Consider the following 25,856-nt stretch of genomic DNA (forward strand, 5'->3'; position numbering starts at 1 on the left):
GGCGTCTGGCTACGGCGCCATTCCCGGGGTTTGGGGCGGGGGGCCGGGGCCCCCTGCAGTCACAGGCACCCGGCCTTCCCCTCGCGCGCAGACCCCTCTGCGTCTCCAAGCACCTGCACCTGCTCCCGCACCCGCCGGAAGCGCGTTTTCTAACGAGCCGGCACCGCGCCTAACGGCCCCGGCGTCCGACGGGGACGGCTCCTCCCCCGGGCGGCCGGGAGCACCGGGCGCGACGGAACGGCCTGCACACGGCTTCGCCTCCGCCGCGGAGCGGGACGCACGGGGCCCGCCTCGCGATGCTCTGCGGCCTCCGCCGGCCCCGCCCCGGGGGACGCAATGTGGGGCAAGTGTCTCCGCCGAAACGCGGGCGGGCGGGCGCGTCTCCGCTCCTGCGCGACCGCGGCCTCCGGGACCCTCCGCAGCCAGGCGCGAAGCGGGCGACCCCGTGGCAGGGCCTCCGAGGCGACGGCCGGGGCCCCCCGACGGGACGCCATCCCGGCGTCACTCACGGTTCCCGCGCCGCCCGCCGCCTGCCTCCTCGCGGCCCTGCAGCTCCCCGCACGGGCCCCACCGGACCTCGGCCGCGCAGGTTCCCGCCGCGACGGGCGGCAGCGGGGACCGCGCGCCTGCGCCTCGGACGCGTCCGGCGGCCGACACGTGACCCACGTGCGTACTCTCGGGCGGCGAGCGCGCGCTCTTCGGCTAAGTCCGGCGTGCGCATGCGTGAGAGGGGCGCGCCTCCCGACGGCGGTTTCCAGGGAGCGGGGCGCATGCGCCGCGGGACGCTCCCCGGCCCGCCGCAGTAGGGAGGGGGCCCGCCCGGCGCGAGCGCGCCTGCGCAGGCCCTGGGCGCGGGCGGCTCTGTCCTCGCTCCTTTCGAACGCGCTCCGAGGGGCCGACCGGAGGCACAAGATGGCGGCCCGGGGCGCGCCCGGCGCTGCGGCTGCCCCAGCGGCGTCCGGCTGAGGGGACGGCTGTTTCCTCACTGCCGAGCGCAGAGAGACAAGGCGCCCGGGGACATGGTGTTTGAGACTCGGGGCCTGCCGATCACCGAGTCCTTCGAGAACCTCCGCGCCCCGGAAGCGGCCCGGGGCGCTCCCCTGGCGGCCGGAGGCCGCCACCCCGCACCTGCTCGCAGCCGGCACCTCGGCCCAGCGAGCGCCGCGGCAGCCGCCCGGGAGGTGAGAGGCGGCGGGCAGCGCGGGGCCGGGAGGGCCGGGCGCCGGGGCCGGGGCCTGACAGCAGGGCGGGGGCCGGGGCCGAGGAGCCGCATCGGCTTGTGGGGCCCGGGCCTGGAGGGGACCTGGGAGGATGGAGCCGCCGGATCGGGGTGCGGGCCCCGGGCCTGGAGGGGACCTGGGAGGATGGAGCCGCCGGATCGGGGTGCGGGCCCTGGGCCTGGAGGGGACCTGGGAGGGAGGCGCCGGGGTGCGGGCCCCGGGCCTCGAGGGGGACCTGGGAGGGAGGCGCCGGATCGGGGTGCGGAGCCCAGGCCTGGAGGGGACCTGGGAGGGAGGCGCCGGAACGAAGGGCCTGGGGGGTGCGGGCGGTGGGGCGCCCGGGGGGCCGCGCTCGGAGCCGCTTAGCTCGGGCTCTCCGGGTGCTGGGCCCGGCGGCGGGGACCGTCCTGGGGGACCCCCGGGTTTCCTCCCGGCGCCTCCTCGCGGTCCTTCTGTCCGCTTGGCCGGCTCACCGGCCTCCTCCTCGGCCTGGCCGCGCTTTCTGACCGCGACGCCGGGCCCGTGATGCCCCACGACTGTTCCTTCACGACGGAAGCCGTTTCTCTTTAATTGACTTTCAGAGAGAGAGAGAGAGAGACCGGGAGCCCCCCCCGCCCCCCCGCGTTCATGGGCTGCTGCGTGTGCGCCCCACGGGCGGGCGGAAGCCGTGGCGGCCTCTCCTCCCGGGCCTTCGCCGCCGCCTCACCCGTCCCTCGCCCTCGGTCTCCGGCGCTTTCGCCTCAGGGTCGGCTAACGCGGCCTCGGCGAGCACGGTCCCCGTCGCCGTAAGTTTCCGCTTCCCGGCCCGACGCCGCCGGGAATCGCCCCCGACCCGGGTCCTTCCGGCGCTTCCTCCCTCGGGCCACAGCCGCCCCGACCCCCGCGCCGGGCCGCGTGCCTTTCCTCCTCTTGTTAAAAGGAGAACTTACTGCCCGAGGTGTCAGGCTTTGAAATAAAATGCGGATTTGTTGAAATATGTTCTAAAGCTTGGCTCTTAATTCAAGTAAACTCTTTTCCCACAGTAGAACTTTTACGTTTTGGAGGGAAGATAGTACTGTGTGGCCTTTGCCTCTAACAAAACTTGTTCCTTTAATAGTACTTATTAAGCCCTTCCTCTGTTCCAGGCACTGTTCGAAACCGAGGTTTTTGTTTATCTCATTTAATTTCCATACCTCCCTGTTCTGCATAGGAAAAAACGGAGGCACAAAAGTTAAACAGCTCGCCCGAGCTCTCCTGCAAGAATACAGGAGAGCTGAGGTGCCCACGTCTTTCTGGAGTATTTTTTTCAAATACGTGGTTTCCCAGCTCACTGATTCAGCAACAGCTAGAATACCTGTCTGGAGATGGGCAGGCTGGGGTGTTGGAGAACCACCAGCACACCGAGCAAAGCCCCCTGTCCCCTGGTTAGGCTCCGACTTGACTGTGGTAGGATATGGGAGCGGCTACATTCAGATTGTGTTGCTATGCTGGTTATGATTGTCAATTGTGGGTATGACTTAGAGGTTAAAATTTTACTTTACTACAGTTTTTGCACTTTCAGCTCTACCCCTTTTTCCGTTGAGTAGCTTAAGTTAATAGTTAATTTCGATCGCAGCAAGACTATGTCAACTCGCCTCTTCCGCCCTCTGGTGGGAGTGCTAGGTACTGAACAGCAAAATGGCCAAAAGACTGCAGGCGGAGACCTGGCCTCCGGACAGCCACGTTCAGTAAGGAATTATGTGTAAGAGTACATTGTTCTTGTTTGGGTCACAAAAGTTAGTAGCAAAACTTGGCCAAGTGTTTGCAGAGGACATTCAAAGATGATTAGTCAGTTATTCAAAGCTGGAAAACCCCTATGTAATTACAGGGGTCAGATTTTGGAGGGCTGGAATGTCAGTGTTGGAAGTTTACTTTATACAGACCAAACAGCAGAAGGTGACGTGTAAGCGTGTATCTTAATGACCCTGAAGCTCCAGGAACTTACTCTCTGGCTGTGCTGAGGACAAACTAGGGTGGAGAAAGGCTCAGAAAGGATGTAGGCAGTTTGAGGAGCCCCGAACTAATTGATAAGTTCCTGGGTAGGTGGGGGCAGAGGAAATAGAGGGTGTTTTTTTGTCCATTTACCTGGTGAGTTACGCCACTCACAATTGAGCGCTCCATTTATTATTTTTGTTTTTTATAGCAAAGGATGTGATGTAGGATCAGAAAGCAAATTGCAAACTTTAAGGGACAGCTGCAAGCACCCTCTTTGGATAGGTGCTCGTAATACCATCAGTCCCCACCTCCAACCCCGCCCTGCCACGCGGTGGTGCTGGAGTTGAGCTCCTGGCTTATTTTTGAAAGGGCTGTAAATTCTCAGAATGTTAACACATCCATATTAATTGCATTTTGAGCTTTTAAATGATGTCCTATTGTAGCTGTATACAATGTGGGATAATTAAATGTTCAATCTTGGGAAATGTATTTATATCAACTGTGTGTAGCCTAAACAAGAGGACTTGTGCTATCAACGTAAGACCAACGCCTTATTAAAATTCCTGCCTAAGCCCTGGCCGGTTGTTCAGTGGCTAGAGTGTAGGTGCGCACCCCAGCAGGTCTTGGGTTCGATTCCCAGTCAAGGGAGTGTGCCTGGGTTGTAGGTTCCATCCCCAGCCCTGGTTGGGGCCCTTGTGGGAGGCAGCCAACCAGTGTGTCTCTCCCGAATCCATGCTTTTCTCTCTCCCTCTCTCTCTTTTCCCCCTTCCTACTCTAAAAGTCAATGGAAAAACATCCTACGGTAAGGATTAACAGCAGCAATCCCACCTAAGGATGAACGTCTTCACTGGGTCATCTTGAAGAAAGTTTTAAACATTTAAAACATTTTGTCTGTAGCAAGACTATATGTGTAATGTGCACAGAAAAAGTAGTTAAGCACTCCTTGATTATATATACAGTACTTAAGATTTCAGATTTAAAAAATCAATTGAGGTCGCATATTAATATTTTTCAAATGGAGTTGGTTTGGTGTTGTTCAGAAAGGGTGCCGGTGTTCCTTAGAAGACCTACCCTGCCTCCTCGCATAGCCCTTTATTGGATTTGAAACAGTGGGAGCCTAATAACACCTCTGTAAAGTTCTCGTTAGAGCAGTTCCCAGTGGTATCAGGAATGTTTTTTATCTCATATCATGCTACAGCAAATTTTTAAAATGCTTTGTAAGAGTGATCTCTTGGTCTAAAAAAGCAAACTTTTTACTTCTGATCGTTTTACTTTTAGCTTCGGAAAAATGGCCAAAAGAATTGCCGAGAAGGAATTGACAGACAGGAATTGGGATCAGGAAGACGAAGCAGAAGAGGTAAGAAATAGCTTTCCTGAGAGTGACCCCCCCCCGCTTCTAAATTTAAACTTGAGCTCCTCGTGAAGACTGTGATAAAATGAAAAGCCTTTTTAAGACCATCCTGCTCGGGAAATAGTATGGTTTCTTGTGACCTGTACTTAGAATAGACATTTATTAATTACATCCCAGTGTGCCTCCCCACCAGCGCTTATTCCCTGAATAGTCTCCTCCGTGGTAGAAGCGCCTTCCTCCTCAGTTCCGTATGCTTGCAGCATCTGACCCCGTGGTTTTAGTCAAGACAGGGTGACTGGATGATCTGGTCATGAACTTAGCACAGTGCCACACTCACACCTGACAGGTGGTCCACCCCCCACCCCCTCAGTCTGCCATCCTCGTTGTTTCAGATTTCAGGTGGTTCTGGCCGCCTCGCTAACTGATCTTCTCAAAGGCAGCTCTATTTCATATTCTTATAGATCTGAGATAAACTGTCTGCCCCCCCCAACATTGGCATTAACAGGAATAGAATTTAGATTGGCCTAGTTTCTTAACAAAATCAGAATGAATGGCCTTCCCTGAAGAAATCTTAATTTTTCTCTCACAAAGAGTAGAGCACAGCTGCATTCCCGGTGCCTCATCAGCAGTGTGGTCCTCCTGGGTGGTCCAGCGAGGATGTCGGCAACCAAGCTAGCCTTTCAAGTAGTAGTGTCAAGCAAAAAAAAAAGTTGAAGAACCTGCAAGAGTGTCTTCAAGCTTATTAGATGGCTGTCGTCTTTCTGAGTCTGTTTCCTGGTGCTACCATTTTTACCTTTACAAAAATGTGTGCACTAACATGGTGAGAGAAGTCAAATCACAAGCATGGCAACATTTCAACAGGCTTTTAATGTTTCTAACTGATGTGCTGTTTCACCAAGACTCTGGTAGCTACGTTTTTCCCAGGTCTTATGCACAGCTGCATTCTGGGCCTGGTAGGATTTAGACTACCATGTAAATGTTTGCTCGAAGGTATTTCAGGACTGAAGGAGCTCCCGTTTGATAGAGGCTAATAAATGACTGTGGAAGGTCGTCACATTTAATCTGGGCAAATGCCACTAAACAGTCCTTCTGTGGCTGTAGAGATCTCTCTAAGTTTAACATTTTCTGAAATAATTACGCATGAGAACTTTTTACAGGAAATATTTTATGCCAGCTGTACAGGGTAGAAGAAGGGAGGAACCAAATCCAGAGGTCTTCGGCCCATTCCTATGTGGACGGAGTACTTGGAGCACGCTCTAGAGGTTTCAGCGCTCTCCTAGAGTCCCAGTGCCGCCCTGGTCTCTTGGATGGTGGGCAAATGGGCAGAGCTCTTTTCAAAAATAGTAATGTGTGTGTGTTTCATAAGTACAATTTTATTTTTTAAAATGGTGGTAGTAAGATACTAGATATGGGCATCTGGGTTTCAGAACTGGTTCCACTCCCAACTGTTCATGATCTTTAAGGCACCGTCCAGCTTAAGTTTTATTAATACTTTTGAATATATTTGAAATAATTGAAGGCTGTGCTAAGTACTTTTACACCAAAGTTTCGATGGGCTTAGTCTTGTCAACTTTCATGCACACACGCCTGTCTCTGATTCATATCTTGGATTTGTAGGTTCCAGAAGACGTACGATTTGCCAGGCAGATCATGGGCAAAAAACTTTTTTTTTTTTAACATATATATATATTTTATTGACTTTAGGGAGAGGGAGAGAGAGAGAGAAACATCAGTGATGAGAGAGTCATTGATCCTCTGCCTCCTGCATGCCCCCCCACTGGGGCACGTTCCCTGACTGGGAATTGAACCGTGATCTCCTGGATCATAGGTCAATGCTCATCCACTGAGCCACAGCAGCCGGGCACAAACTTCATTTGAATGTGCTCTCTCTATAATGTTTTTACAAGTATTAACAGTACTTTAAAACTAGCAGGTAATAGATAAGTTTGCCTGGTCTGTCTTTTTTGTTCAGCATTTTATTGCCATTTGGCCTTATCTTACTGCTCTTAATTTGTATGCTCCTGTAGGTGGGAACATTCTCAGTGGCCAGTGAGGAAGTCTTGAAGAACAGAGCCATAAAGAAAGCCAAGCGTAGAAATGCTGGATGTGAAGTGAGTGTTTTCTACAGCTTTCTACTTGGGGGGCAATCAGATCAATAAATGGTCATTGAAGTGCGTGCTCACTTGTGAGAGTACTTGGTGTGGACCATAGAAAAAGTGATCATAGATTTGTGCCTTACAGGGAGCCTACCCAGCTGCAGAAATAAGATGTAGACAAAAGAGAGTTGTCACAGTGTGAGGGCAAATGAGGATAGCAATACAGGAGGCCAGAGGAGTGCCTGTCAGGTCAGAGTGAGGAAGGAAAAGAGAAGAAATTCTCAGTCTCCTCTACTGCCTGGGATTGAGGTGCGGGTGGGAGAAGTCCTTTCACTATAATAGAAGCATTTCAGGTGTTGACAGGATAGTGTATTAAAATGCTTCCTTCCTGTGCTCAAATGATAAAAGATGAATTGTGTGCAGCTCATGAGTTGAAATCATGTGCTCAGGATTCAGCAGTCACTCCACATTGAACAACTCCCCAGTACTGACCTCAGCCCCCCATACATTCCAGATCTGTGGGTGCTGTATTGGTGCCTGGACACCCATGGTCAGGCAGCAACACTCTGGGTGGCAGCTTCAGAATAAACCTACATAGTCATGCCTCTGTCAGTTGTCTTATTTTAATTTCTAAGTTCTTTCCTTGTCTGATCTCATTCTTTAGAGCAGTGTTTAGTTGGATGTAGGTGTTAAGCTAGTTTTCAAAAAACAAAAGTTTCCATAACATCTGATGGGGAAGGGGACACCTTAACTAAGGAGGAAATGATGGGTTTAGTTTTGGAAATGTACTTTAAGGGCTGTGGTGTGAACTTTTCTATAAGACCGCTAGGTGTACTGGTGGCTACTCAGAACAGGATCTGGGGTATGAGTTACAGACAGGAGGGGTTCAGCCATACTGGAAGTTGAAGCCATGGGTGGATGAGAAGAGGCCTGAGTGGAGCTCGTTATGAGGAAGGGGAAGCCAAGGGGAGACAGGCTCAAGGAGGGAGGACTGAGCTGTTGGGTGAGCGCAGAGGAAGAACTAGACACTGAGTAGACCTCCATCCACACTGGGCCAAGGGGAAGGGGGCGAGGGAGTCCTTGGGCTGTTAATGAAACTTATGTGGGTATTTGAAATCCACATGCAGTGTTAGCTGTAACTTTCAGCATGGAGTTTCCATCACAGTTGATATATTAGAGAAGTTCAATGCTGAAAGAGCTTTTACTCTATAGTACGTTGTTCATCCACTCAGCAGATCTGCTAGGCACTGGGGATGACTGGTGGGCAAAAACGGACCTGACACAGGGATGTTTTGTTTCTGTGGAGCCCAAATGGATGTCTTCTCGTTCAACTTTTAACTCGCATTGTTCTGAATGTCCCTCACTCCTTTTTTTTTTTCTCATTGGAGAGAGAAAAACATCGATGTGAGTGAGAAACACCGATTGGTTGCCTTCTGTATGTGCCCCAACTGGGGATCATTCGTACCCAAAACCTGGGTGTTTCCTGACTGGGAGTTAAACCCGCTACCTTCTGGTGTATGGTACGGCGCTCCAACCAACTGCGCCACACTGTTGTTTTTTTAAACAAGTGGTTCTTGAACTTTTGTCATTCTGGAGCCAATTTACTATCAGTAATTTCCAAAATAGCTGTAAATACTGTGTGGCAAAATAGAAGTTTCTGAAGAGCCACTGTCAGCTTTACAGTTTGTCTGTGAATCACTGTTGTAAAATAACTATTCATTTGGTGTATTTTGGATTTTGAATCATCAAAAAGCAAATTTAAAGCATCAGAAGCTAAGCTAAATTTATTACATGCATTAAAACTCATACAAGTTAAGATTTTGCATTCTTTGCCTAGTTTTGTTGCCGTAAGTGGTCAGTAACCATCTGAGATTCTATAGATGTTATGGAAACTTTTGTTTTTTGAAAACTATGCAATGATAGTAGGCTAGCTGGCCCATTTAGGAAATGAAGTTTCCAGTGGAGGTAATTTCTCTGTGAGATCAAGATTGTCGTTCATCTGTGTGGGAGCGTAGGGTTTGTGGCTCAGATGTTCTGGAGCATGTTTTCCGAGATGTAGTTTTAAGAATGTTTCCTACAGCCTCCCTTGGATCCTTATCTGAGAAACAGATCCCCCTGTGGTATAATCACTACCTTGAATGAAAAAGCGATCTTACAGAAATTGTCGGGACTTGAGCAGAGCCCTGTGAACTGAGGAAGCTTTCTCCAGAGGTTCTTGGGGACAGAGAGAGCGCCTTAGATTTTCATAAGGAACGCCAGGTATTTCCCAGGCATCTTGGGTTAGAGATGAGAAAGCCAGCAACCAAGGAACATCCACTGGAAAGACACCTTGTGAAAGGGAGCAGCGAGGCAAGTGAGAATACAGTGTTGCCCTGCATTTCTCAGCTGTGGAAAAATCTAGATTTGAGACTGAAATCACCTCCCAAAGTTTCTGTAGGCTGCAATGGAGAGGAAAAAGGGGGCATCTGTAATACTTTCAACAACAAAGAAAAGTTTTTTAAAAAGTTTCTATAGGCTGAAAGCAAGTTGAAAGCTACAGAATGTCTTGGGAAATCATAGGTTAAGTGGGTAAAAACTTTCAGTTAACCTAATTTGATATTTCTACAACTTATGCAAGTTGTCTTTGAGCAATACACGAAAATATTTTATTAGGGGCTTAGTTGTGTTGATAATGTGTTTTTAGTTATAATTCTGGGCAGTCAGTTATTGCATTAGGGTTTTTTTTTACCTTTTATATCTGAAATATATCTTTAGCAACATATTTCACTGTAAATTAGGACTCTCCTTGGCTGTTGCAGGAAGGCAGCTTTGGTTTGCAAAGCTGTCGTGAATAAAATCTCCTTTCCTGTTTCTGGCTTTGCCGGCAGTTTTCCTTTAATACTGGTTGCGTAAGGACTCTAGTTGCTGTTTAGCCAAGATAATATTGTCACTCACTTGCCTATTGGTTATAAAAATAGGGTCACCTAATCTATGCTCTTTCTTTATGTTCCAGTCTGATGGTGGGGGGGCCTTTAAAGGCTTCAAAGGGCTGGTTGCTCCTTCTGGAGGAGGAGGAGGGTTTTCTGGATTCGGGACCTGTGTAGGAGGGAAGCCTTTGGAAGGACTGTCGAATGGCAGCAGCATGGCCGGTGCCCCGTCTTTCTCCAGTTCAAGGGCCACAACCAAGACCAAGGTGACCTTTGGTAAGTAGGTTCCCTCTCTCCACTCACTCACATCCGTGTGAAAAATGACTTCGCAAAGACGTTTTTCTTATGCTTACCCTGTATCCTGGAATTATGTGAGCAAAAGACAGTAGTAAGGAAAGGGATGGGAATTAGGGAAATGCTGGGTATTTACGTATGTGATGGGTACAGCATGAGTTTTAGAGCCAGAACAGACCTAGGCTCTGTTCTCTGCCAGTTACCAGCTCTGTGTCTCAGTAAAGCTCCTTAACCTCTGAGCCTCCAAATCTTCAACTGTGAAATGAGAATGACCCTCAGAATTGACCTAAGGGTCAAAGGAGGAGAGGACACTCCTAGAGCACCCTATGAAGGCCTGCCCTCCCATCCATCCCCTCCTTCACTGCTGTGTGCTCGAGACTGGCTTCTGGCACACACCTTCCAGAAACTTGGGGGGTCCTCTCGTCTACATTTCTTTTGCCCAGGATGCGTTGATTGTCTGATCTTGTTTTGAGGGTGTTATTTGAAGGATCTTGTTTTGAGGGAATAATTGATGGAATAATCTTGGGATTAGCAACAGAGAATGGGATCGTGGGTTAAAATCTTGGGTTCTTGGAAATGATCCCAACTGGTTGGATTATACTTCGCTAGTTATTCTGAAGTGTGCACTTTTATTTTAATGAGGCAGAATGTTTAGTGTGATTAAAATAGGCACTCTCTTTAAGGTTTTAACTGCATTAATACATGTCCTTTCCTACAGTCTTGGGGATTAAGTTTTATACTAACAGCATTTTGATAGTTCTGGGTGAAATGGGCATCTTTTTGAAGGAAAAGATTATTTTAAAATTCCTGATGCAAGCATATAATAGATACTATTCCTGCATAAAGTTTGATTTGATTTTTGTGATGACCAGATCCTAAGTATTAGGTGTGCACATACTTCTTGAACTGTCACAAAAATGGGATGCAATAAAAGCAAAAATATGAGTGATAGAAAAATCTAGATGATTTAGTCAAATCAACTTCTAAATGAACCTTAAAACTTAAATTTTCTCTAGGATCTTTTGCTGTAAATGGCCCCACCTCCTTTGTTGGTGATAAGGTTTCAAATCCCAAAACAAACGGTGACAGTCAGAAGCCTTCTTCCTCTGGTGTTGCCTCAAGCCCCGCCCATCACGGGAACACATACCACAAGCAGCTGGCGGCCTTGAACTGTTGTGTGCGGGACTGGATTGTGAAGCACGTGAATGCAAACCCACTGTGCGACCTGACACCTGTCTTTAAAGACTATGAGAAGTACCTAGCAGGCATTGAGCAGCAGCAGCGGCTCGACGACAGTGAGAGCAGCGACCCGGCAAGGGAATCTGGCAAAATGCCCCTCAACTCACCGTCTCCCGCCCTATTTGGTTCAACAAAGTTACAGCAAGAGTCAACATTTTTGTTTCACGGGGACAAAACTGAGGGTACCTCTGAAAAGGAGACACAGGCTATGCCTGAAAAAAAGGGGGACCCATCACTAGGAGCGACAAGTGCCTCGTTTAATTTCGGCAAGAAAGTTGATGGTTCTGTTTTGGGCTCCTTAAACTCTAGCCCCCTGGCTGGGTTTTCATTTCCTTCTGGAAACTCCAGTTTATTTGGCAAAGATACTACCCAGAGTAAAACAGTATCTTCACCATTCTCCATTGCACCGCTGGAGAGCCCAGCAGGCGGCGGCAGTGCTGGCTGCAAAGGTGAGCTTACCCTTGAGTCCAGCTTAGGTCTGTGAGGTTTGTGTTTAGTGGGAGAAGCGCAGACATGGCGCCATCATTTCCGAGCCGTGTGACCCTGGATGGAGTTTATGAGCCTTTGAGTCTCGGCTTCCTTATTTGCAAAATGGATTAAAGCCTATTTTATAGGGTTATTATGAGGATTAAGGATAGGATATAAAAATAAAAGTTAAGAATATGAAATTATCTGGCACAACTACTTTGAAAAGTATTGAACACATGGCTTGCACATGAAACAGAAGTGAATTAACATATTTTGAAAAGTTGTGTTTTATTGACAGTTTTTCATGAACACCCATTGAATTGTTTGTATTTAGGAGATTTGGTTATGAATAAAGTCACTTACCGAAGCAGTACTATACATTTTAAAAGGTAGGCTTTCCATAGTCATAGGGAACAAATTCACGATGTCTTCCCAAGACATATCTGGATTGTAGCCGCCTTTCCAGAACTCTCTGTTGTGTGTGGTGTCAGTGCCCCAAGCAAGGCAAAGCCTGGGTCTTAGAGTTCCAGCCCCTCCACTCCCTCCGTAGCTCTCAGAAGAGTGAGGTTATTCATAATCCCTCTCCCTCACATGGGGTGATGAATGAATAATGTCTGACGCTACTTGTAAGCAGTATTAACGTATCAGTCCCTGAGAAAGAAAGAAAAGGCAGTTGCCAGTTTGTCACTAAATATTCTGTTTTTTACCTGGAGCTAAACTTCCATTACTGGTCCTCTGGCCCTGCCGTCAGGTGTATCCTCGAGCAAGGGCCCTCCAAGGAGAAGCATGGAATGAAGCCCCCCACCCTCACCCCCAGGATGAATGGTCAGTCTGTCCAAGCCTAGGGCAGCCACAGGGACAGAGATGTGGAATCAGTTGAGTCTCCATCTCTGTGGGAAGCCACTCAGAGCACTTACTGCCGTCCTGTGCTTGTCACAGTTTTTGCATCAAAAAGACTTGGAGAGCTTGTTTAAACCTCAACCTCCTGGCCCACCCTCCACCCTAGAGACCCTCACTGGGGAGTCCAAAGATCTTATCTAAAAATAACCTCCTGAGGAGATTCTGTGGCACACCAGTTTGAAGACCATGGCATTTGATGGAAGAATCTAGCCTGAGACATGGTGACCTGTCATGAACTACTTTTCGTTAAGTTTTAATTTCAGACCATCCTTTGCGGTTACTTTAGGTCTCTGAGTTTGCAAGGCCACTGTGCAGGCCTCTCCTGAGCTTGTCAGGTTAGCCTGTGGCTTCTTTTCGTCCATGGTTCAATTATTTGAGCACCAGGATTGTTTCTCTCAGAGTTGCATTTTAATTTAGGGAGTTCATAGAGCTGCCTTTCTCTTTAAGAGGATGTGTACTTGCATCTTTTGCAGTATCTTAAATCTCATCTCCACTGTGGTTGGTGCTGGAGTGAAAGGAAGTGCTGTTCTGGCTCAGTGTGGGTATGGGTTGGGGGCGGAATCTGAACTTGAGAGGCATGCAATTCAGACAAAGCCGAAGTTACTTATACTTGGCTTTGGAGTAATTTCTCTGACAACTTGCCTTGTAAACATTCTGTTTATCTTCCCCACCTGATTGATGTTGACTGTTCCTTGGCATAATGCAGTTGTGGTCACAGGAACATTTGGGGATGAAAGTGTTAGAAGCGTATCTGAGATTTAAATTTTCCAGTGGTGATCTGACTATACATAAGTGTTTGTTACCCGTCTGTGTGCCCAAAGCTTCAAACTTCAGAGTTTGGAATAAGGAAAGGCTTATTGATCAGGAAGGCACCAACCGAGAAGGTGGGAGACTCAACCTCAAATCCATCTTAAGAAAGTACAGAGTTTGGGTTTCTTTTATGTGAAGGGAAGGGAAGTGGGAGAGGCAAGAGGTGACTGACCCCAGGAAGCTGGGCACCAGCAGGGGTCTCAGGAAGGCTGTGCTCAGTCTGTTGACCCTAGTTGATGTGAGTCTGGAACAAGGTCCTGCATATCTCTGATAAACAATACCTACTTCCCTTATCTCCTGGAAGAGGCACTTTCTGGTAAGGGGCTGTTTTGTAAAGCTCAAGGGGCAAGCAGAACTCTAAGGGTTAGTGTGTCTATAGGCAAGACTGAGGAGCTCCCAGCCTGCAGGCCCTGGGGACAGAGCAGGCTGGGACAGGACGGAGTCAGGGAGGCCGACTACTTCACTCTGTCATGTCGTCTGATTTTTTTTCTGTAAAAGTTTGCATATGCACTGAATCATAAGCAAGGACATTTTTTCTTTCCAAGGCTTTCTACAAATTAACACTTGTTTTAGAAGAGAGGTCTGTTCCCATTAAAAATTGTTCTCATTTTTCACAAAATCATTAAAATCCAGTGGGTGCACCCCCCACACAAGTTGATGTCAGCTTACCTGGGATTGTTAGGTTGACATGGGGGGTAATAACCAACTTCCTTTATCACCTTTTCAAGCATTTGATTTGAGTCTCACCGAGTTAATGTTGTTTCAGAAGGTGGAGATGAAGAAAATGAGGAGCCGCCCCGAGTGGTAGTCACCGAAGTGAAGGAAGAGGATGCCTTTTACTCCAAAAAGTAAGCTCTGACCCGAGGGGCCCACATGGTGGACATACTTCCAGAGGCGTGGATGGGGGCTTCTGACGGAGGGTGTGGGGTGACTGTCCCCAGAGTTACTGAGCACCCCGTCCTGGGGTCAGGCTGTGCCTACCTTTTGAACCAGAACAAGGAAGAACTATTGGACTGTTTATCTAAAAACAAACAGATTCTAGAAATTTCCTTCTGGGCACAGCCCTCTCTCTGCTGATCCAGCTCCTCTCTGCGTTTGAAACACTGTAGAGAGGGCCTCTGCTTTGCCCTCCTGGCCCGTCCTGTCCACTACTTACTTTCCCCTCCATCCCCCACAGGCTACCAGTCACTGACTGTAGGGTCAGGGTCATTTTGCTCTTGGTCAGGAGGTGTCTCCGATCCTGCCCTGGAGGCCTGTTGGGCTTCGTGATGTTTCTCTCTCATCAGTGTTCCTGTCTCTCTCCCCCTCTCCCTTCCTCTCTCTCTAAAATCAATTTTTAAAAAACATTAAAAAAAAAAAAAAGGCCAATAATTCCTTGTGCCCATTTTTTAAAATTTATTTACACAGATGAGAGAAGGTCATGGCCCTAACTTAATATTTTTTTCTTATCAGAGGTGCAGGCACTGGTGTTGATTTGTTCATTGATAAGTTCAGGAGCTGTGTGGCGCAGAGGCTGAGAGCCCTTTGACTGCACTGTCATTCCTTGGGGGGATCAAAAGTGGCAGGAGTCCTAGCCCTGGCCTGGTTGGCTCCGTGGGGAGAGCATTGGCCCGAGGACTTAAGGGTCCCGGGTGGATTACAGCCAAGGGTGCGGGCCTTTGTTGCAGGCTCGGCCCCAGTCGGGGCGTGTGCGGGTCGGGGGGCAGTTGATATGTCTCTCACGTCGATGTTTCTCTCTCCCCTTCCACTCTCCTGAAAACTGTGTGAAGAATATCCTTGGGTGCGAGTTAAAAAAAAAAAATTGACAGGAGTCTTGACGAGAATTCAGAAATAAGAAACGAGGAGAGGGGACTGGGGGCAGTGTTTGTCCCGTGGTTGCTCTTACCCCTGAAAGACCAGATGGGGTTACAGGAGGACAGGGTGTCTGGCTGGGATTTTGATTGTCTTGAGTCAGGGTAGTTTCAGAAAGTTACTTGAAAAGTTACATGGGGCCCACTGTGTAATAATTTGGAAAAATAGGGGTGGGGTTCTAGACTACCCAACCAGATTTTCCTGTTCTGCCTTGTGCCCAGACCCAGTCTGGGTCCATAGGAGATGGGTCCTTACGCTTCTGCTCTCCTTTAATAGTTTCCATACAAGTATGACTGGTGGTTAGAGAACGGACTTGACTGGTCATTGCCTGTCTGACCATCCCTGCTGTTCTCCTAGGTGTAAACTTTTCTACAAGAAAGACAGTGAATTTAAAGAGAAGGGTGTCGGCACTCTGCATCTGAAGCCCACAGCGAATCAGAAGACACAGCTGCTGGTGCGGGCAGACACCAGCCTAGGTGGGTGCCTCTTCTGGGGCACAGCGCGCGGCACGCGGTGCACCGGCCCTTCTCCCTGCTCATGTTAGTCTTTGAGGTTTTCAAGTACATTGATGTGGGGTTTGGATGGAGGAGATCGTTCAACCCAGTTCAGCCCATACTTAGCGGTTGTTTCCGGTTTGTTTGAGTGCTGGGGATGGTGTGTGAGAAGGGGCACTGTTGAAAGCTGTAGTGAGAAGTGAGCAATGGTTTTCATGTTCCTTTGTGTTAGAAACGTGAGGAAGGTGCTGGAGGTAAATTGAATGCTTTAATAATAAACACAAGGGGAATTAATCATTTAAAGGAATCCTTTTTCTATAGCAAAAAATCATTAATGCACACACCCCGCAGCTCACCCCGCAGCTTTACCCTTAAACAGTCCACAGAAAGGGGAGCTGTGGAGGGGCAGGTCTGAGAAAGTGGGCCGCATAGGCTGGCTTGCAGAAGGAACCTTCCGTGAGGCTTCTGCTTCCCTGTCAGCTTGACTGATTGGTGGTAATTCTGCAGTCATGCCACTCTATCCGGGGGGCCATGTCTCCTCTGTGACACGCTTCTTTGTTGACTGCTTTTCTGTGTGTATGCTTTAATGAGGACTCCGGGCACGCCAGTGTGTTTGTCCTTTAGTGCGACGGTGGACGGGGTTTGGCAGGCTGACCAGCAGGGGCCTGGGTGGGAGGGTGAGTGAAGGGTAGGCAGAGGCTCCTCCAAGGTTGGGTCAGGTCCAGTCCCACCAGTGGCCTCAGGTTCTCTGGGGCACCATGCCTGCCTCCGTCGGAACCATGCCCATTTCTGTGACACTCTTGTGGCTCCCGGTTTTCCATCCAGGGTGTATGGGTTGGCTCAGTATTTAACGTTTGGCATATGGAAGCTCTGGTTCGTAGAGCTGTAGTTTGTCTGATTTTAATTATTATTTCTTTAAATGCAGGCAACATACTGCTGAACGTCCTGATTCCACCCAACATGCCGTGTACCCGCACAGGGAAGAACAACGTGCTGATTGTGTGTGTCCCCAACCCCCCGGTGGACGAGAAGAACACCAGCGCGCCAGTGACCATGCTGATTCGGGTGAAAACTGCCGAGGATGCAGACGAGCTGCACCGAGTCTTACAGGAGCAGAAGGACGCCTGAGCGCCTGGGCCCGGCTGCGCCAGAGAGCCGCTCCCCGCCCTCTGTGTAGTTAGTCTTTCATTGATATTTTGAGGACCTTTAGATGACTTAAAACTTTTGTGAGGAAGATTAATATGGCCAATAAAACCTTTAATGTTTAGTGTCGAGAAGCTGTATTCTCCCTTCTTAACTGTCTAAAGTGTAAATACATTTGAAAGATATTTCAGGAAAGATTTTTAATGTTCATTTATTAAACTAACCACAAGTGATTTCTTAATGGACTGAAATCAGGGTATCGTGTGGACTTCCCAAAGGCTTTTCCCACCCATGGGTTTGGCAAGGCTCCCAAGGGTGGGGTCCAGAGGAGCCAGGCCTGCCGCCTTCCGTCCAGATGGAGCCGCTGCCCAGCTGGGCAGGTGTGTGCTTTCTTTTAAGTGTTCTTTTAAAGCTGTGATGTGGGCACCAAATGTCACCTTCAGCGTCAGGGCCGCTCAGCAGACGGCCTTTCACTCTGGAGGCTGTTGTGAGGGACTCAGGAGCTGCTTAACCTTTTAAAAGGAAACAGGTGGCTTGTTCTTTGGTTTCGAAGTTTATTTATGAGGTGCTGTTACTTCCTTGTCCCCCTCGTGACAAATGGAGAGACGGGGGTTGCCAGGAATGAGGTTTAAAAGCACAATTTTGGTAGCTTACAGTTTGTAAACCATGTAAAAAAGTTAAGTCAGAGTTAAGTCATCCTACAGAAAGGAAGCGAATATGCTTAGTTGTACCGCGGCAAACCCTATGGATCTAAAAACTGCTTACTGCTTAAGTCTAAGAGCTTTTATTACACACAAGCCGTGTGAGTTAACCAGGAAAGCTGCAAGGAGGCAATAAGGGGAAAGTCATGTGTGTAAATGTCGCCTTTAACTTAGGCTAGTCCACATTTGACGGCTGAAGTTCATTTCCTTTTTTTTTGAGTAAATCGTTCAGGAAGTCCGTGAGGAAGGAGGCACAGTTGGCCCAGGAATACTGTGTCTCCCCCGCGGCCGTCCGGTAGCCATACTAGCTTCTCTGAGGACTGGGCGCGTGAGTAGGTGCGGATCTGAAGGCTGAATTGTCTGTGTTCGTGGCTCGTTTAGTGCTGGCACCGGGCGATCTTCTTGTTTGAGACTCAGGGTCAGTGCCTGAGGGCTCACTCTCTGTGTTCTGATCTTCAGCACATCTTCTGACTTAGAAAACAGGAATCAAAATAATTGAGATAGTGTGTTTGCTTTTTTAAAAAACCTATAATTTTTAGATGTAAAGGGGGCAGGGAAACTCAATCAAATGTGTTAACTCTTCAATACTCAAGGTCAGGTACTGGTCTGGTGTTTGTCATGGGGCTCCTGTACCGCTCTGTCTGGTCACTGCGGTGAGAGAGGTCGGCCGGTGTGACTGGGTAAACACGCAGAGGCCTGCTGGCCGTGACAGGCGTGGTCCCACTTGGCTCTTGCCAGACCCTGGGGAAGCCACAGTGGTGGTTGCACTTACTGCTTATAAGTGAGATTCTTCATGTGCTTTTATTACCAGTGACTTAGAATAGACAAGAGGTCGATGCTGTTAGAGTCACCCTGCCCAGCCCTGGCGCCTTGGTTTTTCCAGTGTGCCCAGTAGTTAGAAGGTGAGGGAGTCCGGGGAGCACGTTTCAGCACGTTTCAGCTCAGCCATGTGCTCCCGTGGTCCCCCTGAGTAGCCAGCCCCAGCAGGCATCTTCAGGAGCCCTGTGGGGTCATGGCCTCTGCGCGACCAGTAGGGTGCTCAACAGAGGGCCCGGGAAGAGCGCGATGGGCCGCCTTTAGCAGCCTGTGGAAGCGGCCCATGCCTTTCAGTTACTGATGGGGTATGGCTTCCTCTGCTAACATTCCCAGCACATCCTTGCTGCTAAGACTCACTGTTAGAGTGAAAATTACAGGGAAGGTGTAATGTGTGTACATTAACTCCAAATGTGATCTTTCCTTAAATTCCCACACTTTGGGAACTCAGTCTCCACTTTAATCGTGGGCTGGTATAGAAGCGCCTCAGAATGTGTGGCTGTTACTGTAAACTCTACACCCCTTGTGTGACTGGGGGCTTGCCTCTCCTTCCCCAGTGTGTTCATAGCTAAACTCCGTCCCCGAGGTTAGATCACTTTTTAACAAAGTATTAGAAATGTCTGTAGAATGTTTCAGTGTGGACTGAAATTTTCATTTTTGGTTTAAGAGCCTGTAACATGGATCATGTATGTGACCTAAAATGAGGTGTGTGTCTCATTCTGAATCAGGTGTCATTGCATCTTGACAAATGCTGAGCATCCCAGTGGCCTTTTCTCAGACTGGCGTGTGTCCATCTCATCCTGAGCATTCCCGGTAGGAAAGTGGGCATCCTGGTTTGGAAGAAGTTCAGGTTGTGTTTCCCATGGCAGGGCAAGTCTGGCTGCTTAGGGACTGGTTTTCCTTAAAAGGAGACTGTTTTACAACTTCAATTCTGAATCACATTTTTGATCTGCTGCATGCCAACATGCCTACCTGCTATCGCATTTGCTATTAACTCAGACCAATCCTCACTTAGAGCCTCCGGTTGTGTTGGAAAGGCAAAGCTGCGTTTTGGGGGCATGTCAGTCATATTCCGGACCAGTCCACACGCAGGCACCGTGCACTGGGAGGCTGTGTACACCAAGTGGCACCCTCCTGACCCTAGTGTCCATTCTCATTCTGAACATGAGGCTGTTAAATAAAAAGTAGGCTGTCCTGTGGCACCGCAGGTGACAGCAAGCCACCTGGCCAGCTGGTCTCCCAGCCCTGCACTGTGAGCACAAGGCCTCCTGGTTGTACCAGGTTGGGCATCCCAGGAAGGCCTGGGGACTCTCCCTGCAGCCACGATTGTAGCGGGGATGGCAAACCTACTTCCTAGCCATCAGATGGGTAAATTGTTTGCTTTCTATTTTAAGTAGGAAACTTTTTTAAATACTTGAATTATCAGACCATGTAATCTCAGTTTGTGTTGGTTTCTGAATGATCCCACCGAGGACATGTAACAATCCTGGAAATGTGAATAAATGGAGAGGAAACAAAATCCGTGTTTGACATTTCATGTTCCTCTGTGAGCCCCTGGCGCTAGTGCAGGTCCTGCCGAGCAGAGGGGGGCCTGCGGGGGTGCCCAGAAACCTCCTCTGCCTGGAGGGAGGCGGGACATTTACCAGCCCGTATGCGCTGGACGAGGCCACTTCCAAACCAATTAGAGTGGGAATATAGCTCCTTCACCGGCTGCCATTGGAAGCGCTGTGCTCGGCGCTTTCTGTGTGTGACCTGGTCTTGTCCTCGCAGCAGGCCTCCCTCACACGGGCTCTGGGGTGTGTTTCCCAAAGAAACAAGTTCAGGCAAGTTACGTTTCTTACAGATAATGCGAGTGGAGTTGGGATCTGTGTCCAGATCCATCTCAGTGAAAAATCAGGCCTCTTAAGGATGTTTTAAAACTAAGAGGATGGAAATGATCAAGAAAAACTATACTTTGAGTTTATATAACTAAGTTGTCGGTGCTTTAGAAAATTGCTATTAAGGCATTAACAGAATTACAGTATCTGGAGTCAGGTTCGCACTTTTAAAAGTTTCCTGAATTGTTCAGCACTTGGCCGGTTTATAAGAGAGGCTCCCTGGTAAAGACTGAAAAGACTGACATCAGTGTTTTCCTGACCTGGCAGCAGCTAACGGAAGGATTGTGTTAGGCTCTCAGTGGAGGGGCTGGGCTAGGACAGTGGTTCTCGTGTGGCCCTGGGTGTAGCAGCCACCTGAGGACTTAGACATACTGGGCCCACCCCAGACCAGTGTCAGAGCCAGGTGGGGGCCAGCATGTCGTTTTGTTCTGTTTTTTATTAAGATATAACTTACATACTATAAAATGCACGCTTAGTGTACAATTCAGTCATTTTAGTATATTCATTAAGCTGTGCAACCATCACCACCATCTAAGTCCAGCGTATTGTCTGGGTTTTAACAAGTGGTTCTGATACTGATACAGGCTCAGATTTGAGAACCACTGGGCTACATCTGTGCTCCTTATGACTTGTGTTGAAAGGTAACCTGTGGCACACCCGGCCGGCGTGGTTCAGTAGCTGAGTGTCGGCCCTGGAACTAAGTGGTCACGGCACATGCCCAGGTTGCAGGCTCCATCTCTAGTAGGTGGCATGCAGGAGGCAGCCAGTGGAAGATGTTTCTCTCTCTCTCCCTCTCCCTTCCTCTCTCTATAAAATCAATGAAGAGAAACATTAAAGATAACCCACGGCACACCCTTCGGGCACGTTCCAGTAGGGGAGGAACAGCAGTGGCTGTCAGACTTGCAGAACTGTGCCAGCCCTTGTACATGTGTCCCTCACGTGAACTGTGTTGCACCTGGGAAGGTAGCTGGCGGTTCTGCTCCCCAGTGAGAAAGCCCAGCCCGGGCTTGGGCAGCAGCCCACGGGGCTTAGATGCGGAGTGAAGGGGCCCAGACTCACGCAGCTATTGAAGGTTTGCATGGGCCCATCCAAGGGCTCAGCGTGATTAGTTTCTGGAATTGCCTAAAGTCTTTTAACAAAATTGTTTATTCAAAATATAATCATTAAAGTTCACTAACAACCATGGTTATTTCAAACTGAGCAATCTAATGGTTTTATTAAATTCAGATTCCAAGATGAAAAACCCTTAGTCCAAATACAGGGAGGAGATGTCGTGTTAAACCTGTTGGCTTGTGTAGAAGCCAAGCCGGAAGAGAATTCGACATGAAGCTGGAAGCAAAAGAAAAGACATCTTTTCTCATCCCCCAAAACAAACATTTCCCTTCCTCCTAAGTGTTCCAGCTGTTCTGGTCATTTTAACAACCAAGCACAAATACAGCGTCTTTACGCACTCGACGTGTATGTACAGTGAGCCGTGGGGTTGGACAGGTTAGTTCACATTCCCCTCCTCCTGGGATAAAATTCCCAAAGGTTTTCCCTCCTGGCAACACGTTTTCCTAAGCTAGGGCCTGACGGTAGTTCCTAAAAGTCCATGTAGGTCAGAATTCAAGAACCGAACCCCATCGAGCGTGGGCGGCACATGGGAATGAGGTCCTGGTAGGTAGCTTCCAGGGCAGAGCCTTTCCCCCCGTGAAACATTGCTCAGGTGACTGCTTTAAAAGGACCTGATTATTTAACAAGAAGGGCTGAGCTGGACGGCAGGCCGTCTTTGTAACCTGCCGCACTGCCCGCGTCACCGCCGTCGCAGCCTGCCCTGGAGGGGCCGGGCACCGATTTCCCGCTCAGATGTTCCTGAGGCAGTCAGCTTCCCGCAGTGTCAGCTTGGCGTGTGTCCCTCGCTGTATCTCAGACGCCCTCTTTCTATTCTACACCTTCCTGCAGAGCCGTAGGCCTCGCACCCATCGCCTCATGACATAGACTTCATCTGACCATAGAAAGGAAAAGCCTGTCGCGTGGGAAGTGACTCACGCCGCTTCGGGCTCTGCACACCTGCACTAGCAGGCGCCAGGGGTCAGCGAAGTGTGGGATCGTGCTCAGCATCGGCTTCAGTCATTGCAGGGCAAGGCCACGGAGAGCCTACGGCCCGAAACCCAGCTTCCGGGAGGCCAAGCAGCCAGCCGGGAGCCTGGCAACACTCGACCTTGGGACCTGCAGGTAGGTGACTCCACCATCTTTCCTACATACCACTTCACGGGGCTGAGCGCTAAGGCTGGGATGTGTCCCTTGTGACTTAATTTTGCAAGCACAGCACCTGACGGAACCGCAGCCGGGCCGCCCCGCTGGCGGACTCGAGGACAGCTGAGGCCGGGCAGGGGTGGTCCCTGTCCGTCTCAACAGCAGTTCAGAAACACAGCTGATGTGAGTTAAATCTTTGGGGGCGAAATAAGGCTCAATCACTAAGTTATCACATTGCTGTAATATCTGTATTTCATCTGAAATACCCTATTAGAGGGGAAAAATAGCTAGGTAAAGATTCAGTAGAGGGCAGAAAAATAAATAAAATAATCGACATGCAAATCAACTTCCAACAGAAATGCTACCTCATAAGCTCAGCTGAGAGCCAGCCCCAAACACGGGTCAGAAATGATTCCCACTGCGTGTGGACGGCGGCTGACCCGAAGCTGCTGCTAATGGGATGGAAATGCCACTGTGACCTGCCGGAGTGTATCCAGTGTGTGCCACCGTGGCGCTCTCGCTAAAACAGATTTTGTAGATATCGCCTTAGTTATGACTCAAAGTACTGAAAAATCTCAACAGATTTCCTTGCAGGTCTCAGCATCCTCATACAGAGGATTGGTTTGGAAAACAGAAGATTCATATTTGCACCCACATCACCCAACTTCCTGTGAAGCGGGGACCCAAAGGACAAGGGAGGAGAGACTGCGTGCGTCCAGTGCTCGGCAGAGGTGCAGCGTGGTTGTCGTCTTAGATCCACTTAGCCCAAGGCCCGGAACAAAACAGTAACAGCGCCTGCCTGCCGCTGCAGTGACAGAAAACTGGGAACACATGCTCCGTGTCCGTGGCTCCCTCCGCTTCCGAGGTTCCGCCCGCTCGGAACTGAACCCAGCCCCAGGCCACTCGGTGGTCCAGTGATTCGGCTTCTGCGTTCCGAGTTCTCCAGGCCTCGGGGACAGGGCGGGAAGATGATCGTGTCAGTGCCAATTTCATGAGGGAAAAGAGGAGAGGAAGCCCCAGCACGCGCCTGGCACCCGGCTCCCACAGGCCGTCTCCCGAGAGGGACGGGTGAGGCTCTGGCCGCCTGGCCCAAGGAGCACGCTCCTGGAAGGGCAGCTGCTGACACCCCGGAAGGCTTCTCCGTTCAAGCTCAAGGGCCAGACGTCAGCCAGCACTTACATTTTCATGTCTGAGTCTGTGTCCTACCAGCGTGGTTTTTTAAAAAGAGAAGTTTGTTTTCTGTTACCAAGATGAGAGGAAGCCTGAACAGGAAGAATCGACATCATGTCAAAAGATACTGGTTTTCGAGACTGACTATAAAACTAAATTCTGGCTAAATTGGAAAACTGAACAGGATAGATATATATATATATATGAGTGAAACCTATTAAATCTGATTAAAAAGCTAGCAGATTTGACCTGGCTGGCGTGGCTCAGTGGTTGAGCGATGACCTATGAACCAGGAGGTCACGGTTCGATTCCCGGTCAGGGCACATGCCCAAGTTGCGGCCTCAATCCCCAGTCGGGGGCGTGCAGGAGGCAGCCGATCAATCACTCTCATCATTGATGTTTTCTCTCTCTCCCCCTCTCCTTTCTCTGAAATCAATGAAAACATATCTAAAAATAAATAAAATAAAAAGCTAGCAGATTTGTAATATGTAAGCCCTTCAAGAATTTTGGCCTGTGATTTAAAACCACCACCTTATCACAATGTCAAATATTTTTCAAAAGTCATCAGAATATACCAGCTACATAGGGACTGCCCCATAGAATGTCTTTTAATGGGAAAAATATTTTATTTCATTCTTCAAAAGTCTACTAACTAGCCCTGGCCAGTGTGGCTCAGCTGTTCCATGAACCGAAAGGTTGCTGGTTTGATTCCAGGTCAGGGCACACGCCCGGGTCCCCAGTAGGCAGGAGGCAGCCAATCAACGTTCTCTCATATCGATGTTTCTCTCGCCCTCTCCCTTCCTCTCTCTAAAAATCAATTAAAATTTGTTTTTAAATAAGCCTAGCTAGCCTTTTTGTGATTAAAAAAACAAAAATAGATCCTGGTTTAATTCTCACTGGGTTCTTTGGGGGGAATCACAGTAGGAATGTGCCTTTATGTCGTTGCTATCTTTGTCCCACATGCAGAGACGCCCAATTGATTTCCGACGGTTCATTCAGTCCTTGGAAAGTCCGAATGTCCGCGTGGATTTGACTCGGCAGAAAACTCACCCCATCTCCAAGGGGTCAGGGCTATAGATTATTTCTGCTGCTTTTTGTTTCCTTTGAATACTTCTCTGGCCTTTGTTTTCAATAACCTTCTTCTTTTCAAGTACGGAGCCTGGGCCGTTCTATAGGCCACTGGAAGTTCCACCAGGCCTCAGAACGAAAAGACTAAACGCCGCCTCGCCGATCAGGGGCTGACCGTTGTCAGCGGAGATTGTTACCCACCAGACGCTAAAACCAGGACGTTGCTGCCTGGCCGGGGTGGCCCAGTGGCTGAGCGTCGGCCTCTGAGCCGAGAGGTCCCCGGTTCGATCGGTTCCCGTCAGGGTACATGCCCGGGGTTGCGGGGCTCGAGGCCCCACGGAGGACATTCGGGAGGTAGCCGATGTTCCTCGCTCATCGATGTTTCTTTCTCTCTATCCCGCTTTCCCCTCTAAAAAATAAATCAATAAAAGCGTACTAAAAAATAAATAAAAAATAAATAAACCCGGACATTTCTTTAAATGGGGAAAAAAACAAAACCTTTCTTACACATGTCCTAAAAAGCGACACCTAGGTTTCCACAAAGGAAAACTACTTCAATTCCAGGCCCCGTTTAGGAAGTGCACGCGTGCTTTGCACCCCTGCGGGACACCAGGCGGGCGTGTCCCCGGAAATGAAAGAGGGCCTCACCCCCTTGAAGATGTACCCACGCCAGGACCCGCGGGACCCGACGCTGGGGCTCTGGGGCTGGTCCTGCCACTTGTTCCTGTAATTTGTTACCGATGCCCTTTGTCACTTGGAAGAAACCCTCAGCGAACAGCTGCCTAGTTTCCAAGCACCTCTGAGCATGTGTCAGATTCAGTGTCAGAAGGACCGTCGGGAAGACGGAAAGACGAAGTTCAGTCCCACCAGCGTCTGTCCAGGGTCCTGGGCAGCGGTGTCGGGCTCAGGGTGGACTCCGCCCTCCCGCTTGCTCTTCAGTCCTGGGCGGCCCGCTTCACCTCCCGCTGTCTGGTCGGTAGGATGGGGCGATGCGAGTACTAAGGGGAGCGCGGCGCCTGCTCACGCCCGGAGCTGCCTGCGTGTGGACCCGCGGCCGCCGAGCCGCTGCGCGCCTCTCTCTGCTCACGCTTTACAAACGAGGCGCGAGCTCTCGAACCCCACAGCCGGCACGCCTTAAGTTCTGCAAAGCATCTTGGTGTTGCTGCAGCTGGCCCCAGACACCCCGCAAGGCCGACAGGACAGGAGCCTGACTCGCCCGGGGCCCCACCAGGAGCCGTGGCCACGCCTGGGAGCTGGGCCGACTCCG

General features: G+C 49.7%; 1 protein-coding gene across 2 annotated transcripts; it reads left to right on the forward strand.

Moving 5' to 3' along the window:
- Positions 1 to 863: 863 nt before the first annotated feature.
- Positions 864 to 19,758, forward strand: NUP50 (nucleoporin 50). 2 transcript variants are annotated; one of them, XM_087814971.1, is made up of 8 exons: positions 864 to 1,087; positions 4,449 to 4,530; positions 6,552 to 6,635; positions 9,613 to 9,802; positions 10,837 to 11,508; positions 14,004 to 14,085; positions 15,446 to 15,564; positions 16,508 to 19,758. In XM_087814971.1, the coding sequence occupies exons 1-8, from the start codon at positions 1,020 to 1,022 to the stop codon at positions 16,708 to 16,710; spliced, it is 1,500 nt and encodes a 499-aa protein (XP_087671097.1). In that variant the 5' UTR covers positions 864 to 1,019; the 3' UTR covers positions 16,711 to 19,758. The 2 variants fall into 2 exon arrangements, with proteins under 2 accessions (XP_087671097.1, XP_087671096.1); XM_087814970.1 differs by lacking the exon at positions 864 to 1,087 and adding an exon at positions 1,097 to 1,181 and having other exon boundaries at positions 4,452 to 4,530.
- The last annotated feature ends 6,098 nt before the right edge of the window (positions 19,759 to 25,856 follow it).

The sequence above is a fragment of the Miniopterus natalensis genome, chromosome 2 (assembly GCF_054644295.1).
Source record: "Miniopterus natalensis isolate mMinNat1 chromosome 2, mMinNat1.hap1, whole genome shotgun sequence".
Classification (NCBI taxonomy): Eukaryota; Metazoa; Chordata; class Mammalia; order Chiroptera; family Miniopteridae; genus Miniopterus; species Miniopterus natalensis.

Coding starts and splice junctions, on each gene's coding strand:
- NUP50 (XM_087814971.1), top strand. CDS start 1,020: ATGGTGTTTGAGACTCGGGGCCTGCCGATCACCGAGTCCTTCGAGAAC. Junction 1,088..4,448: donor CTCCGCGCCCCGGAAGCGGC/CCGGGGCGCTCC, acceptor TCGTTTTACTTT/TAGCTTCGGAAAAATGGCCA. Junction 14,086..15,445: donor GATGCCTTTTACTCCAAAAA/GTAAGCTCTGAC, acceptor CTGTTCTCCTAG/GTGTAAACTTTTCTACAAGA.